General features: G+C 43.2%; 2 protein-coding genes across 2 annotated transcripts in view; one reads left to right on the top strand and one right to left on the bottom strand.

The window, feature by feature from the left end:
* Nucleotides 1-18,907, top strand: part of LOC310727127 (uncharacterized protein) — a 564,745-nt gene that overhangs the window by 62,760 nt on the left and 483,078 nt on the right. Inside the window, exons 11-13 of the mRNA XM_083543328.1 lie at nt 1,684-1,857; nt 5,661-5,834; nt 11,080-11,256. Coding sequence (XP_083399454.1) covers nt 1,684-1,857; nt 5,661-5,834; nt 11,080-11,256 — 525 coding nt within the window. The remainder of the gene's footprint in view (nt 1-1,683; nt 1,858-5,660; nt 5,835-11,079; nt 11,257-18,907) is intronic.
* Nucleotides 1-18,907, bottom strand: part of LOC310730354 (myelin-oligodendrocyte glycoprotein-like) — a 225,473-nt gene that overhangs the window by 185,567 nt on the left and 20,999 nt on the right. The window lies entirely within an intron of this gene.

The following is an 18,907-nucleotide window of genomic DNA, read 5'->3' as shown; positions in this document are numbered from 1 at the left end:
CTATCTCCCACACCGCTCCCATGGGGCTGCTCAGTGGGTGCAGCTCCAACCACAACCCAGCACCTCCCACGGGGAAGTGCAGAAACAGAGCGTTGCGGCACGCTCTCCCCCTGTATGGGATCTGGCACGGAGCTCTGGTTCGAAGCCCCGTGAGGTGACAGATCTGAGGACTGTCATCTACAACAAGAGGGCTTCGAACAAAAGGTCCTGACAGGACCTTCTGGGGGGTGACTGGACGGTGTGTAGCATCTCTGGTGGAAACCAAGCAGGGTCTGTCTATACTATACCCATCCTATACCTATTCTTCTATCTATCCTATACCTATCTACGTCATCCGAACCGCTCTTTAATGTGTGTCCGGTTCAAGATGCTGACCCTCAAGCAGGTTGTGTATCAGATCAGATCCGAGGACTGGTTTGTCATGGTAGATCTAAAGGATGAGTACTTTAATATACCCATCCTCCCTTCTCATAGGAAGTTCCTGAGTTTTGCTTTTTTTGGGGTTGAAGCTTATAAATATCGAGTGCTTCTGTTTAGGCTTGACTTGTCAACCCGCACCTTCACAAATTGTGTGGATGCGGCTCTGGCTCCCTTGAGACTTCAGGACATCCAGATCCTCAATTATATCAATTACTGGTCGATATTAGCTCAAGCAGAGCAGTTAGCGGTCCAGAATCGAGATGTTGTTCTCACTCACATAAAGGAGCTGGGGTTCTGGAGAGAGTTCGACTTGGCAGATTCCTCTGAGGAGGGATATTCTTTCTGAATCAGGGGGCACAATATTTCAACCCCAACCAGAGCCATGGAGGCTGTGGGCCCTGAGGGGGCACAGCATCGAGGTTCAGCCCAGTGCTCGCTCTACTAAAAGGTTGTATGCTGCGAGATGGCGTGTGTTCATTGTGTGGTGCGTTCAGTACCAATTTGACCCAGTCCACTGCCCGGTTGGTTCAGTGCTGAAGTTCCTGCAGGAACAGTTCGGGAAAGGGTTGGCTCCTTCGACCCTTGAAGTCCACGCATCCGCTATTTTGCCGTATTACGCCCTCGTGGTAGACCAAGAGAAGTTAAACCCGCTGTGCCTGGTCCGAGCACTGGACTGCTATGTCCACAGGACAAGACTTCAGAGGAAGTCGCCCCTCCAAGGAAAGTGGCCTCCCTGCTCACAAGCAGACACTCAGCAGATGGATTTTTGATGCTATAACATCTTCCTATGAGTCCTCTGGTTTCCCCGCTACCTGGACTGGTCACTTTGGTGGTATTGGACTCTTGTTTCCATCGCATCGCAACACAGCTCAAGTTTACATATGTAACCCTAGTTCTCTGAGAGAACAAGATGCTGCATGTCTATGCCACACTGCTGGCGTCCCTCAAGCACTTCCTTCTCCTTTAGAGAAGCTGGCATCGGCTTCATTCCATGTGCGTTTTATACTTCCTGGTTGTGACGTCACCCAGCTGGTGATGGTTTGCCTCTAATTTTGACTGATTGCACAAATTATTTCAAAGCATGGACAACGTGGCCACATTCCCAAAGTGTTGCGATGCAGCTTTTTGGATTCTCAGGGCACTAGGGTTACAAATGTAACCTTAAGACTTTTCTTTTTGTTTTCATACACACACATGGCCAGTGAAGCTGTGTGTGTATGTTTGAGAGGTCAATATTGTGATATATCGTCATTTCTCTCCCAGGATCTGTGGTTGTTATCTCAAAAAAGAAAGCTGTAAAGTTCTGTCATCAGTTTTAAGCTCAAACTGCTCCAGTCTGAGGAAACTGGACCTGAGTTACAATAACCTGCAGGATGCAGGAGTGAAGCTGCTCTCTGATGGACTGGAGAATCCACACTGTACACTGGAGATACTGAGGTCAGATTATTACTTACACATTGTGTTTGTGATTGTTCTTACAGTATAAACATAATAACAGTTAAATTAGCAGAATCCACTTCTGCTTCCAGTCTGGTGCCATCTCTGTCTTTGGTCATGACTGTAAAATAATAGCTTGTCTGGCTATCTGGTCATTAATATGAATACCAAATCAATATTAACATCCAAACATGTATAACATGTCTTCATAACATTTAAAATATATACTCATGGGACATGCTGTCATGCAGCGATGAATGGAGGTGAAAGCCGGAGTAGAAGTCGCTGTATGTTTAATGAAATGGAGAGTTATACACAAAAACACACACACACACACACACACACACACACACACACACACACACACACACACACACACACACACACACACACACACACACATGGCAGTCCATAGAAACCCAGAGAGAGAGATATCCGTGGTACACCCTGGAGGGACGAGGTCCACATAGTCCAGGAGCGAACGCACGGGAAGAAAAGGGGTAATCCGGGGTGCGTATAGGAATACGTATAGGAATACGCATACATTTACGAACAATAACGGACGGGTGAGTGAGTGATAGTGAGGGGTTTATGTAGGAGCCAGGGATGAGTGATTAATAAGTCCCAGGTGTGTGTGATTGAAGCCAGGAGCTTTAGAGAAAGCGGAGACATGACAGCCGCCAAAGGGGATTCCTGACATGTGGCCCATTACTTTTTAGATTGCTCTGGGACTGATTTCATGTATTTATATATGAAATAAAAAAAAAATGTTCAATGCAGAAAATGTGTATATTCAAGGTACTTCATCATCTATAACTTATTTACTTTTTGAGCAATATCAACTTTGAATGATTTACAGTAAATCTCAAAGTGTCTTCTTTTTAAATATATTTAAATTGTGTATGTAGCCCAATTTTATTCAGTAACTTTTAATATTTAAATGTAGGTACGGAATTTTCAGCTGTGAGTCCCAAAAATGTTGACGAAGGCTAACGGGATAAAGACTGCTTTTATTTTGTCTCTGCTTGCGTCCTGCAATTGGGTCCTAACTGTTGACTCAATGAAAAGTAATCCAACAGTTGCAGTAGCATTAGATTAGTTGGTTGCCTGAGAGGATGAGTGAGAGGAATGGAGAAGGAGTGTGCTGGTACCAATTGTTAAGAATAAGGGAGATGTGCAGACCTGCAGTAACTACATGGGAATACAGTATCAGTCACACAATGAAGTTATGGGAAAAAGTAGTGGAAGCCAGGCTGAGAGAAGAGGTGACTATTTGTGAGCAACAGTATGGTTTCATGCTGAAGAAGAGCACCACAGGTGCATTATCTGCTTTGAGAATGTTGAGAAGTATAGAGAAGGTCAGAAGGAGTTACATTGTGTGTTTGTGGATTTAGAGAAAGCGAACAACAGGGTGGAGAGAGGAGTTGTGGTATTGTATGAGGAAGTCAGGTGTGTCAGAGAAGTATGTGAGGGTGGTGCAGGACATGTACAGTATGAGGACAGTGTGACAGCAGTGTACAGTAGGAATGACAGACTGGTTTAGGGTGAAGGTGGGATTTCAACAAGGATCAGCTCTAAACCCTTTCCTGTTTGCAGTGGTGATGGACAGGTTGACGGACGAGGTCAGACACGAGTCTCCGTAGACTATGGTGTTTGTGGTGATATTGTGATTTGTGGTGAGAGTAGGGAGCAGGTTAAGAAGATCCTGGAGAGGTGGAGGTACACGCTGGAGAGAAGGGGAATGACAGTCAGTAGGAGTAAGACAGAGTACATGTATGTGAAAGGAGGATGTACAGGATTAGAAATTAGTTAGAGGGACAGTGCATGTAAGATGTTTTGGGGAACAACTGAGAGAGATGGTTTGGACATGTGCAGAGGAGGGACGTAGGGTATATCCAAGAACCACTATCCGCTAGCCGTGATGGATATGAAATTTGAGCTGCTCCAAGGAGCCACAGTCTAAAATCGTCTACACCTACCATATAGTTCACATTTGAGAGTGGGATAAATGGAAGGCAGCATGCAACACACTGTCATTATGAGTACCTGGTAATGCCGTTTGGCTTCACTAAATGTGCCTGCCCTATTACAGGCTCTGGTGTACGACATGCTGTGGGATATGTTGAACCAATTGTCTTTGTATACCTCAACGATATCCTGGTGTTCTCCCAGTCCGTGGAAGAGCAAATCCATCACATCAATCCATCTGTCCCAGTGAGGTGCCATTGGCAACTGGCTGTATCCATGTGCCTTTTTCTCCCGTTGCCTTAGCCCAGGTGAACCGGATTAACCCGTTAAAGAGCAGGAGTTTCCGGCCTTGAATCTGGTCCCTGAGGAATGGTGCCACTGGTTAGAGCAGGGGTAACCAACCTTTTTTACACCGCTACTCCTTGGGTACCGACTAATGTGAAGGGCTACCAATTTGATCCACACTTCTAAAATAACAAATTTGCTCAATTTACCTTTAATTATGTTATTATTAATAATTAATAATATTCATCTATGTCAGGGTCAAACTTAATTGCACGGGGGCCAAAACTTCAAAAGCACACTTTAGGTCGCGGCCTGAACAGGATAAACATTTATTGAACACACTAAAACAATGTTTTTTTTTTTACATAAATATGAATAAAAACAGACAGGAATATTATTTCAGAATAAATAAACTTTTTAATAAATTAAAATATTTTGCTCTCCATAAAAATATATCCTGTCAAAATTATACAAGTTAGAAATATGAACATGCTGCGAAAAAACCCTGAACAAATAAATAAAAATTGTGCTTTTAAGTAAATCCATCATGCAGCTCTTCAGCAACTCTCCCTTGGTAAATAACCGGCTGATGTGGCTCTGATTTCTCCTCTGTTTTTACACCAGCTTCACTTTGTGATTTTGCTCTGGTGAAAAAAGTCTGCTAAAATGTCAGATTCTTCTTTAACTCTTCTATTTTCTGTTTATTCTGCTCTGCATTCAGGTTTTTCAGCTTCTGCTTATGTTTTGTATCGTAGTTTCATCTTAGATTCAATTCCTTAATTACAGCCACATTCGCTCCAACAATAAGACACACGTGTTTACCGGCAGTTTTGCTAAACATATACTCAAAATCCCATCGGTTTTGAAAGGCTCTGTTTTCAGAATCAACTTTTCTCTTCGCCATTGTGAGGGGCTTCACAATAACTGTACAATAGGGTTAAATACATCAACAGAAGCTCAACTTGATTGACACTGAAATATTCTCAGGTAGCCTAGCGTTCAGTAAGGCAGCTGAAGCGCTGCACTATGGGATCTGTAGTTTGGGTAATCAGCGCTTCATATCGCCGGGCTATTAATAACAATAATAATAGATCTATATAAAATCATCTCGCGGGCCGGATATAATTGTATATCGGTCCGGATTTGGCCCGCGGGCCTGAGTTTGACACCCCTAAACTATGTGAAGACACTGATCATGTTAATGATTTCTCACAATAATTATCAGCAATGATTTAACAAGGTAGGAAACAGCTATTTTTAGAAAAGGCCCATGGGCGACCTGGTGCCCGTGGGCAGTAGGAGAGTGACGAGATTCCCTTTTTGGTTTGGACCACGTGAACCTAGAATATCTGCCTACAGCCAAATGCCTTAATCCTCGGAAGGCAGCTGGGGCCTATACTTTGGCTAGTTTAATGTCTCCCTCTCTTACTGCTTGAGGTCCAGAAATGGAAAACATAATGCTCCTATCAGAGTGCATTATGCTTTACATTCCTGGACCCCAAGCAGTAAGAGTTTATCAGTGTTCTGATTTATCATCATTTCTCTCCCAGGCTGTGTTGGTGTGATCTCACAGAGGAAAGCTGTACAATTTTGTCCTCCATTCCCAGTTCAAACTCCTCCAGTCTAAGAGAACTGGACCTGAGTAGGAATGACCTACAGGATTCAGGAGTGAAGCTGCTCTCTGCTGGACTGGAGAAACCACACTGTACACTGGAGATACTGAGGTCAGATCATCACTTACACACTGTGTTTATGCAATTGACATTTTTTATAGTATAAACTTAATAACAGTAAAATGTAGAGCGACATGTCTGACATATAACAAGAAATCAACAAAATATTCAACTTTTTTCTTGAGTAAAAGACAGGAGGTGAAGCTGGAGGTAGCAGAACTGAAGATGTTAAGATTTCCTTGCCTTGCCTTTCCTTAGATTTACTTTGTGCTGCTCTGTGTGACATTACAACCTGCTGATGTTTCACTGTATTCAGATTATTGAACTTGAATTCTGATTCTGCCTGCCTTGTGTTTTCCCTGTCAGATGATTATTTCTGTGTATACTTAGCTTTGACTTTGCTATCTGTGCTACTCATGTAGCCACTTTTGTGACATCAACCAAACAATAACAGAATAACAGAATCCAAGAGGGCCACACCGAGAGGTTTTCTCACTGCATATGGAGAGCCACTATCTACATCCAGGCGTCCTTTAATGCTGGCTTTACTTGCCATTCCTCCTCTTCCACAGGGGTGAGATTCTTTGTTGAAAAGGGTTAGGTTTCCTCCACCATTTACTACTGAGGACTCAACGCTATCACCATCAAGAACAGGTATCCCTAACCACTCATGTCCTCTGCCTTCAAACTTCTCCAGGGGGCTACTGTGTTCTCCAAGCTAGACGTGTTCAACCCATACCACCTTGTGTCCGGGAAGTTGAGGAATGGAAGATTGCATTTAACACCCCCTTGGATCGTTTTGAGTACCTGATCATGTTATTAAGCCTAACCAATACTCCAACAGTTTTCCAGGCACTCGTAAATTAGGTCTTACCAGACATGCTCAACCACATAATGTACCTAGCTGATATCTTTATCTTCTAACCCTCCCTGGAGGAACACACCTATCACATGCATTTTGTGCCCCACAGCCTGCTACAAAACCATTTGGATGTGAATGCTGAGAAGTGGGAATTTCGTCTGACTAACACGTCATTCCTAGGTTTTAAACTCTCACCCAGTATAAAAACAGATAGACCCAGCATGCATTAAGCAAGGCTACAGTTCATCTGCTGCCCCCTCCACAAGTTGACTTTCACCCACCATACATTTTTTTTTGGAGGTTTGAGACTGATCAGGCATTTTTGAAAATCAGAGACTTGTTTATGTTCACCCTGGGACAAGCTCACCCTAGAAAGAGTCACTGGTTAGAAGGGGTGGGTTGAAGTATCCTTTATCATATGGACTGATCATCATAACCTGTGGGTGGCTAAGTGGCTCAATCTACGTCAGACCCTGTAACAATAGTTGGCTTTAGTAGCTCTTCACCATATAGAATAGTTTGCTGACTCAGGGTGCTGACCCACTAAAGGCTGTCCAATTAGAGACAGAACGAATACTTGCTTTCAGGAAATAACCCATTTATTGTCACCACTTGATTACCATGAAGTTTTATGCAGACTAATTATCAGATGGTACAAATGGATGCATCTGGGTAAGATTATGGTTGTGGTTTTCTATAAATTGGAAATATTGAAACAGCCATGAGAATACATAATAATTTTCATAAACTATAACAATCAGAATATTGAAAATAAAGCAACATAACAACCAAAGTAAACATGAAAGATATTATGAAATTAGCAGCTGTTTTTCATATTATACATATTATGAAATACCTATTAAAAATAAATAAAGCAGCCTCTAAACTCATAATTTGCAGTGGGCATTAGCCTACACATAACACACATCACACACATCACATCACAACCTTGTGCTCCAGAACATCTGATCACATGCACATTATCAACTTGTGCTGTTAATATCATGAACAGCAGCTACGCTAATTCCTCTCCACTGCTTCTCTTTCTCTCCCCATCCCGAGGCTTCCTGAGGTTTGGCCAGCTCCAGTCACGTCCCACCTCGTGAAGATTATGGACCTATGGATGATCATGGAGAAGTAGATGCCGAGTGTTTAAAGGCCCTGGCATGGAGAAGCTGATGCTGGATCTATGATGATCACAAATTGTTCTGTATTGTTGAAAGATTTATGACCAAACTTTTGATGTCACCCATATGAGGATGGGTTCCCCTTTGAGTCTGGTTCCTCTCAAGGTTTCTTCCTCATATCATCTAAGGGAGTTTTTCCTTGCCACTGTCGCCACGGCTTGCTCATCAGGGACAAACGCACACCATTCACCTTCACTGTTGTTTTCTGTAAAGCTGCTTTGAGACAATGTCTGTTGTGAAAAGCGCTATACAAATAAACTTGACTTGACTTGACTTGACATTAGTAATGTGCAAAGCGTGAAAGCGCCATTATGCGCCGCTGGCTTACAAATGCGCATGCACCTTACAGGTCTTGAATAACATTTAACCCACAATAAAGAAATAATTACATTGAACTTACTTCAAAAAAAAGTGGATGACGTAACACTTTAGCGTATGCGCTAATGCTAAGAAGCTACACACATTATATATATATATATATAATAATAATATATATACAATTATATTTATTGCCAGAAAAAGTTATCTAATTCGGAATGCACACATACATGTGTATATATAATGTATATGTATATTGTTACATCGTGGGCATAATCACTAATTTTCAAGCAAACATGTTCCCATTTAGCATGCAATTAAGAATTGCAAATTAATTATGCTTTCACGCACAACACCGTTGGCAACTTTAACATCCTTCTCCAAATTCAGATATCTTCAATGATAGTCTCTGTGAGGTTGGGGAGATCACATGGTGACAGGTTCTAGACACTGATTTGCTCACGCCAGGTGCTCTATGTATGCATTTGCCTCACTGTCAAAGCGCAAGAATTTCAATCGAGCTGTTAAAGTGAAACCAACCTGTAGCCTTTTTTACAAGCACATTTGGGACTCTTACATCTTGTCATATGACCTGGGGTTCTAGAATAGGAAGGCTGATACCCTTTCCCAGCAGCACTCGCTTGATGACAAGGTGGCCGACAAGCTGACACTCTTGGGCCCTTAACCCTCTGTGCTCCAGGGGTGCCATATGATGGCTGAGCCAAGCTGGGATATGCAAAAATCAAATTTCACTGTGCTCTAATATATAGTATAGTATATATGACAAATAAAGGCTATTCTATAAAAGACCTTCTACATCCTCTAACTGTGCCCCATATCACCACCATTCTATTGGTGATTGACTGCTTCTCAAAGGTGGCCTATCTCACCCCCTTCCCCTTACCATCCAAGAAGATGACCCTTTTGATGCTCCAGCAAGTGTTTCACTCTTATGGTTTCCCCTGCAACATTGTATCTAACCCTTAGTTAGCAACTAAATTCAGGAGAGAATTCTGTTATTTCTTAGACATCAACATCAGCCTGGTATCTGGCTTTAACCCACAGACCAACAGGCAGGTCGAGTGAATCATCCAGGAATTGAAGACAGGACTTTGCATCCTGTGCTCAAAAGACCTAGTGTCCTGGTCCTCCAAACTAATCTGGGAGGAGTACACACACAACACCTTTCCGTCCACAGCCACAGGTTCAGGCCCTTTTTCAGCCCGCCTTGGAGTACCAACCACCTCTGTTCTTTACCCACGAGCCAGAGGCCTTGCACTGGTGAAACATTGCCATTGCATATAGAGGATGGCACGTGCCATGCTCCTCAGGTCCACCCAAAGTTATGCCCAATTAGTAACCCTTCATCAGGCTCTTGCTCATCTCCATGGTGGCCATCCAGCCTACTCCTTGATTCCCCTACTTTGCCTTCCCCAGGATTATTAGATTTGCCTTTTGGATTCTGATTCTGCCTGCCCTGTTTTTACTGTTGGATATTCCATTCCATTGCTCACTGTGCTACTTGAGTAATCACTTTGCACCCACTGCCATTAAAAGCTATTTTAACATATCTCCTGTTTGCATCCTGAATTTGTCTGTGTGTGTGTGTGTGTGTGTGTGTGTGTGTGTGTGTGTGTGTGTGTGTGTGTGTGTGTGTGTGTGTGTGTGTGTGTTTGAGATGTCAGTGTTCTGATATATCATCATTTCTCTCCCAGGTTGTAGGGGTGTAATCTCACAGAGGAAAGTTGCAGAATTCTGTCCTCAGTTCTCAGTTCAAACTCCTCCAGTCTGAGAGAACTGAACCTGAGTAGGAATAACCTGCAGGATTCAGGAGTGAAGCTGCTCTCTGCTGGACTGGAGAATCCACACTGTACACTGGAGATACTGATCATCACTTACACACTGTGTTAATTATTATTTTTTATTTCCAGTGAGACATTTTACCTGATACTACTGTTAGAATGGGTAATAAATTATATACTGAAGGATTCAAATACATGTACAGACAGACAGACAGACAGACAGACAGACAGACAGACAGACAGACAGACAGACAGATACAATTTACAAAACTGAGTACACCCCTTACATTTGAGCAACCATTTCATCATATCTTTTCAAGTGACAATGCAATAGAAATTTGACTTTTATACATTTTAGTCAATGTGCAGCTTCTTTAAAGTACAGATTTACTGTACTGTTTACTGTACTGACCAAGGGATGTTCAACATGGCACCTCATGGCAAAAAACTCTTGGAGGGTTTGAAAATTTAAAATTTGCTCTACATGAAGATGGCTGAAGCTATAAGATTTGTAATACCCTTAAACTGAGTTACAGTGCAGGGGTCACAGGGTAAAATTTTTTAAGATGGGTCCAAGTCATGAACAGGCCTCGCAAGGGTCCAACAATGCTAATGCAATGCTGTGCATCACGTGCAGAAGCTGCTTCAAAAACAGACACGAGTGCTGCCAGCAATGCTTTAGAAGTTGCAGAAACGGAATGTCTGCTTGTAAGTGATCAGACCATATGCCGCACAATGTCGGTTTGCAGGCCGTTCTCACAGAAGGAAGCTAGCTAGCCCTAACCCAACCCAACAATTTGCTGAACACAACCTGGTCATGGTCTGGGGCTGAAACTGGGCTGAATGGCAGTTTTCCAACATAATAATGACCCCAAACCAACCACCAAGGTGTCAATACTGATGACAGTAAATCTGTACTGCTATACAAGCTACACACTAACTACTCTAAAGTATATGCAAGTTTCATTTCTATAGTATTGTCTGTCAAGAAGATCCATCCATACGGAATGTGAGGGGCATGGATGGATGGATGGATGGATGGATGGATGGTTGGATAGATAGATTTTCTGATATCATTTCTCTCCCAGTTTGTGTGTGGTGATCTATAATTATTGATCTCACTACAGGTTGGAACGCTGCAGTATAACAGATGAAGGTTGTACTGATCTGGTTTCAGCTCTGAGGTCAAACACCTCATCACACCTGAGAGAACTGAATCTGAACTACAATAAAGCAGGAGAATCAGGAGTGAAGCTGCTCTCTGATCTACTGAAGGATCCACACTGTAAACTGGAGACACTACAGTGAGTTACTGACACACACACACACACACACTTTAAGGAATTTGATGATTGATTCTGATGAGAATATGAACAAATGTGAATATTCTGCTCCTTGCTCCTTTTTTACAGATATAAACAGCGGGGTTCCTGATCTGATCTATGTCTCATACAAAAGATTATGAGGACAAACTCTTACAATAAAAGATCATGATAAACAGTAGTGAGAGCTGAATGCTGAAACTGAGGTCTTCCCTTTCTCATATTGTGAGAACCAGATGGTGTGCAATGTCAGGACTTTTTTTTAAGTTGTTTATGAAAATGTTGCATCTGAGAACTTCCACAGAATAATCATGAATCCCTTTTTATTACCAGCAAAACAGAAACTTTTATTGCACATGTTCTGTAATTCAATGTCATTTAAAACTTTGGAATATATTATGTTTACATTACATTACATTTAAAACACATAATACAGTATAACAGATATATCTTCTATTAGTATTTCAATGCAGTAACTTGGTGCACTGCTTGGTCATTAGATTGTATTAAGCCCACATTGAAATTAAATCTTGGAGAAGTTTAGGATAGATCTTCAACATTGTATAGGCCTTACTAAGGTTACACAGATATTAAAGGATTATGTGAAACAAGTGTGAGGTCCTTTTCATATACAAAAATCACACCTGCACAGATTTAGTGTATATAATAAACTTGTGAGTAATCATTAAATATTAAATGCTGCCTATTTGCTTAACCTGTTAGCCTTTACCCCTGCTTTTGGGACTCACAGCTGAAAATGACCTAAATTATCTAAATGTAAATGTTAACAGTTCCTAACAAACATGGCCTATATACACAATTTAGATATATTTAAAAAGAAGACACTTTGAGCTTTACTGTCAATCATTTAAAGTTGATATTGCATAAAAAGATAAGTTATAGATGAAGTGCCATAGATATACATTTCCTGCATTAAACATTTTTTTTTTTTCATATATAAATATATGAAATTAGTCTTGAAGCAAAACAGAAAAGTACTGGGTTGAAAGCCACATGTCTCATGAGTTTATATTTTAAATTCTATAAAGATGTCATTAAAAATTAGATTCCTACAAAAATGAGACTATGTCTGTTCATTTTTCCCCTCCCTGTTCGAGAGGTCATAATTCCACTAAACGTGTTTGGAGGAAGAAGAATGATGAGTACCATCCCAAGAACACTATCCCTACTGTGAAGCATGGGGGTGGTAGCATCATGCTTTGGGGGTGTTTTTCTGCACATGGGACAGGGCGACTGCACTTTATTAAGGAGAGGATGACCGGGGCCATGTATTGCGAGATTTTCGGGAACAATATTGCTATATGAGCAAGAGGAGGAATCCCTAAATATTGTCATGGAAGGAGGGAAACTGGACGGACCCTTATTATTAATCACTGGTATCACAGGTCCTCACTACATCACTGATCACTACTCTAGTGTAGCAGATAAAATGCAGCTTAATATCTGATCTATCTGACCAGGAGGTTACATTCGGTCCAGGTGACACTGAACATCCAAGTGACAACAATAACACACAGAAACATATGATTTTGATGTCATGCTGTGACAACAGCCACCCTCCATGTCTAATGTGTCCAGTGAACAACTTCCACTACAGCCACCCTCCATGTCACACATGACCAGTTTTTGAATAATGATTTAAATAATGTCTCTGCTGTACAATCAGAATTCAGTAATAAGTGTAGAAACATTGTTAGGCTTCTTTATTGTTTCTGACTGAATCTGACTGACTGAATTGTTTATATATTGTGTTGTGTATATACTTGTACATTATAGTATGTCTTATTCGTCTATTCTTTTATATATTTGCATTTATTATTATTTATTTTTTTATGCTGCTGTAACAAAAAAATTTCCCCACTGTGGGACGAATAAAGGTTTATCTTATCTTATCTTATCTTATCTTATCTTATCTTATCTTATCTTATCTTATCTTATCTTAATGATGAGTCTTTAGCAGAGCAACTGATAAACGAGTACAACTACAGTCCATCTTTAGATATTTTCACGTATCACTGTTCTTAGTGAGGTGTACAGCTCTGCAGCTTCAAAAGCATCAGTCGCATTATTCCATTAGTAACACACAGAGATCCAAAACTCTCATCACAAGGGAGCTGACGCTTCAGTGTGCACTCTTCCTTTCACACAGCCACCTCCTCAAGGTCCACTGTTTTGAGCTTGTCCTGTGCATCATAAAACTGTGGGACTGTATACATGAGGACTGGACCACCTCCATGCACATCTTGGCCTGGTCTGGGTCGGATCTTGTGGGTTTTCCATGTCCGCACCACTTCATCCAGTTCCTTCTGCAAGAATGTACATTCCAGTACAAACATTATTTTACTTGAAGTAAGTTAAACAACATGACCGTGGACCCTCAATCCATCTCATCCTGTTCATCTAAAATATACCAGAAGGTAATACAGGTAACAGTTCTGACCATAAAGTCTCAGGTGAAATACAAGGGGGTGCATTATAATGTGTTTTAAAACATTTAGAGGAGAATTTGCAGGAGAAAATCACGGAGCAGTGTCTGATGGAGCAGCTGATAGAAGATACTTAAATGCTTTCAAAAGTAAATGCTTAAAGTTTCCATGGTTTCTGTGGCTTTCATATAAAAAGCAGATGCTCATCATTCAAAGCACATTAATTTGAACTCTTCAGTGCTTCCTTGGATGTGTATTTTATCCAGAGTTGGGTCAAAAGAAAACACAAATGTCAGTGTGTTCTGGTGCAGCAGAAAGCAGCGGGCTGGGTTGAGTGTTTACGGTTCTCATGCTGTCGGCTGCCGTCACGACTGCTCCGGCTACGTTTTCTCTTTTTTTGTTTATTTTATACTTTTATTTAAGTAGATACACTTCCATCTACACAAGATGGACATCATTAGATATGACAGAGACACTCTTATATCTATTGGTGTACAATGCACTCACCTTTCGCCGTTTTTAAGCCCTGACCCATGCTGACCGAGGGAGATCCTAAAGGGTGAACAAAGGATGCGACCCGTACCGGCGTCCGCGAGGGAAACGAGCCGGCGTCAGGAACAGGCTGAGGGCACGCGCACACCGCGCTCCCTTACCTAGTATCCTGTTAGCCAACGTCCAGTCACTGGAGAACAAGCTCGACGAGCTCAGGGCAAGGGTCAAGTTCCAGAGAGACATTCGGGACTGCAACCTTCTCTGCTTCACCGAGACATGGCTGAACCCAGCGGTACCGGACCACGCCATCCAGCCGGCCGAGTCCTTCTCGGTTTACCACATGGAAAGAACACTGGAGTCGGGGAAGTCAAGAGGAGGTGGAGTGTGTCTGATGGTGAACAACCACTGGTGCGACAGCGCGAGCATCGTTCCTCTTTCACGCTCCTGCACACCAAATCTGGAACTACTGACCATCAAATGTCGGCCCTTCTATCTACCTCGGGAATTCAGTTCGGTCATTGTCAGTGCCGTTTATATTCCACCTCATGCGGACACGGACACTGCGGTATGGGATTTACACGAGACAATAACTCTTCACCAAACACAGCATCGGGACGCTGCGCTCATTGTGGTCGGAGATTTCAACAGTGCCAACCTCAAGCGCGCACTACCAAACTTTTATCAGCACATCACCTGCCCTACCAGGGGCGAAAGAACACTGGACCACTGTTACACGCCATTCAAGAACAGCTACAAGGCACAATCACGTCCACCATTTGGGAAATCGGACCATGCCGCCATCTTCCTCATGCCTGTTTACAAACAAAGGCTGAAACAGGAAGCTCCGGTTCAGAGGGAGGTCGCGCGCTGGACTGACCAATCGGTGGCCGCTCTGCAGGACGCTTTGGATGATGCAGACTGGGACATGTTCCGGCGCAGCTCTGATGACGTCAACATGTTTACGGAAGCGGTTGTGGGATTCATCGGGAAACTAGCTGATGATACAGTGCAGAAAACCACTATCAGAACGTTTCCCAACCAGAAGCCGTGGGTGGATAAAACCATCCGCGACGCTCTGAGATCCCGCTCCACTGCCTACAACACGGGGCTCGCCACCGGGGACATGGACGAGTACAAGGCTGCGTCTTACAGTGTTCGCAGAGCGGTGAAGGAAGCAAAGCGGCGCTACGGGAGGAAACTAGAGTCACAGTTTCAACATGGTGGCTCTAGGAACCTGTGGCAGGGACTAAGAACAATAACGGACTATAAAACACCATCTTCTAAAATGGTGAATGCGGACGCTTCTCTGGCAGACGAGCTAAACACCTTTTATGCTCGTTTCGAGGCTGCAGCTAACCACGCTAGCGGCACAACCAGCGTGCACGCCGAGAGAGCCGGAGAGGTAAACAGGTTCACCATCTCGGAGCATGACGTGAGGAGGGCTTTCAAGAGAGTGAATACCAGGAAAGCAGCAGGACCAGATGGCATCACAGGCCGGGTTCTGAAAGCCTGCGCTGACCAGCTAGCACCGGTGTTCACTGAGATATTCAACCTCTCACTGGAACAGTCTGTTATCCCCTCATGTTTCAAACAGTCCACCATTGTTCCTGTCCCGAAGAAACCCCAGCCCGCCTGCCTTAACGACTACCGCCCTGTAGCCTTGACCTCAGTAGTGATGAAGTGCTTCGAGAGACTGGTCAGAGACTTTATCACCGCATCACTACAGACACACTGGACCCACTACAGTTTGCGTACCGTCAGAACCGCTCTACTGAGGACGCCATTGCTCATCTTCTCCACACCACGATGAGCCACCTGGACCAAAGAAATGGGAATTATGCAAAGATGTTGTTCGTGGACTACAGTTCAGCGTTTAACACCATAATTCCCTCCACACTCACCTCTAAGTTGGAGGTCCTGGGACTCAGCCAGCCGCTGTGTCAATGGATCTCTAACTTCCTGACAGACAGACCACAAGCCGTACGGGTGGGAAAACACACCTCATCCACCCTCACCCTCAGCACTGGCGACCCCCAGGGTTGTGTTCTGAGCCCCATGCTTTACTCAATGTACACACATGACTGTGTGGCCACATCCAACTCCACCACCATCATCAAGTTTGCTGACGACACTGTTGTGGGGGGTCTGATCTCCAACAACGACGAGACGGCCTACCTACAGGAGGTTAAAAACCTGGAGAGATGGTGCCAGGAGAACAACCTTCTTCTGAATGTCAGCAAGACTAAGGAGTTGATCGTGGACTTCAGCACAAAGCGGGAGCGGTCATACCAACCTATAAACATCAGCGGGACCCCAGTGGAGAGAGTGGACAGGTTCCGGTACCTTGGTGTTAACATCACACAGGATCTGTCTTGGTCCTGTCACACCAACACCCTGGTGAAGAAGGCCCGGCAGCATCTGTACCATCTGAGACGCTTAAGGGACTTTAAACTACCCTCTCAGGTGCTTAAGACTTTCTACACTTGCACCATTGAGAGCGTCCTGACGGGTAGCATCACTTCCTGGTTCGGGAACAGCACCATGCAGGACAGACGAGCCCTCCAGAGGGTGGTGCGTTTAGCTGAATGTACCATCCACACTGAGCTCCCTAACCTGCAGGACATCTATAGCACGCGGTGCAGGACCAGAGCCAGGAAGATTATGAAGGACCTCAGCCATCCCAACAATGGACTCTTTTCTCTGTTGCGTTCAGGAAAACGCTTCCGCTCCCTGAAAGCGAACACAGAGAGAATGAGGAGGAGCTTCTTCCCGCAGGCCATCCGGTGTTTAAACCAGAAAACACCCAGGATCTAGAACTGGCCCACTCTCTCCACCATCATCATCACACTTCTCTGTACATATATTCACCTTCGCACCACGTCACTTTAAAACATATCTCACCGTTCGCACCACGACACTTTAAACTCTGGACTTGCACAGCACAGTGCGCTTTTTATTTTATTCATACCACATGGACCATATTGCACCATATTGCACATGGACACTTTACGGACCTTTACACCACACCATACCGCACACGGACACTTTATGGACAACCCACCACAAATTGCCTATTGTTTACATTTTTATTTTGTTTACATTTTTCACTACACATTGTTTACTGTTTATATGTATATTTGTTTCATACATTATCCTTTTATATATCTTTATACCTTATATTCTTTTATTTTATTTATTTATTTTATTTTATTTTAATAGTTTTTCTTATACCTTATAGTTATTTATCTGCCTCCTTTCCTTTCCCCCATCCTATTCCCTCATGCCGGACCATCGTACAAAACATTTCACTACATGTCGTACCCTGTATGTATGTGTATGTGATGAATAAAATTTGATTTGATTTTGATCTCAATTACACTCTACACCTCTATTACACTCTACACCTCTATTACACTCTACACATCTATTACACTCTACACCTCTATTCCACTCTACATCTCTATTACACTCTGCACCTCTATTACCCTCTACACCTCTATCATCTCTCTATTACACTCTACACCTCTATTACACTCAATATCTCTATTACACTCTACACCACTATTACACTCTACAATCTCTATCCTTACATCATCTGTGAACTGTAACCATGAAAATCTGAAATTAATCTCTCAATTATCTTATTTTTATTGATTGTTTTGTCAAAGGCTTAAATCAACTATTAGTTTTGTGGGAGATACAAATTGCACAATTAAAATACATTACACCCACAAAACCAGTCAAATTGAGTGTGTATGTGTGTTGATCTATAATTGTTGATCTCTCTACAGGCTGGTACGCTGCAGTATTACAGGTGAAGGTTGTGCTGCTCTGGGTTTGGCTCTGAGGTCAAACAGCTCATCACACCTGAGAGAACTGAATCTGAACTACAATGAAGCAGGAGAATCAGGAGTGAAGCTCCTCTCTGATCTACTGAAGGATCCACACTGTAATCTGGAGACACTACAGTAAGTTACTGAGTTACTGTTCATTTGTATGCAGGTTCTACATTTCTGTTCATGTTCTAGTGGAATGTGTGTATTTGGGGCTCTGCAGTATAAATCCTGTACATTGGAGCTGTTAAACACTCAAACAGCTTTAAGATTCTACACTCAGAAGATCAACACTGATTTTGTGTAGAGTGTAAACCAGAAGCCGTGGGTGGATAAAACCATCCGCGACGCTCTGAGATCCCGCTCCACTGCCTACAACACGGGGCTCGCCACCGGGGACATGGACGATTACAAGGCTGCGTCTTACAGTGTTCGCAGAGCGGTGAAGGATGCAAAGTGGCGCTACGGGAGGAAACTAGAGTCACAGTTTCAACATGGTGGCTCTAGGAGCCTGTGGCAGGGACTAAGGACAAAAACGGACTATAGAACACCATCTTCTAGAATGGTGAATGCGGATGCTTCTCTGGCAGACTAGCTAAACACCTTTTATGCTCGTTTCGAGGCTGTAGCTAACCATGCTAGCGGCGCAACCAGCGTGCACACCGAGAGAGCTGGAGAGGTAAACACGTTTACCATCTCGGAGCATGACGTGAGAAGGGCATTCAAGAGAGTGCATACCAGGAAGGCAGCAGGACCAGATGGCATCACAGGTCGGGTTCTGAAAGCCTGCGCTGACCAGCTAGCACCGGTGTTCACTGAGATATTCAACCGCTCACTGGAACAGTATGTTGTCCCCTCATG

This window comes from Silurus aristotelis (assembly GCF_946808225.1).
Source record: "Silurus aristotelis genome assembly, chromosome: 1".
Taxonomy (NCBI): domain Eukaryota; kingdom Metazoa; phylum Chordata; class Actinopteri; order Siluriformes; family Siluridae; genus Silurus; species Silurus aristotelis.
Note: the sequence above shows the minus strand (reverse complement) of the source record. Positions and strands in the feature narration are given on the sequence as shown.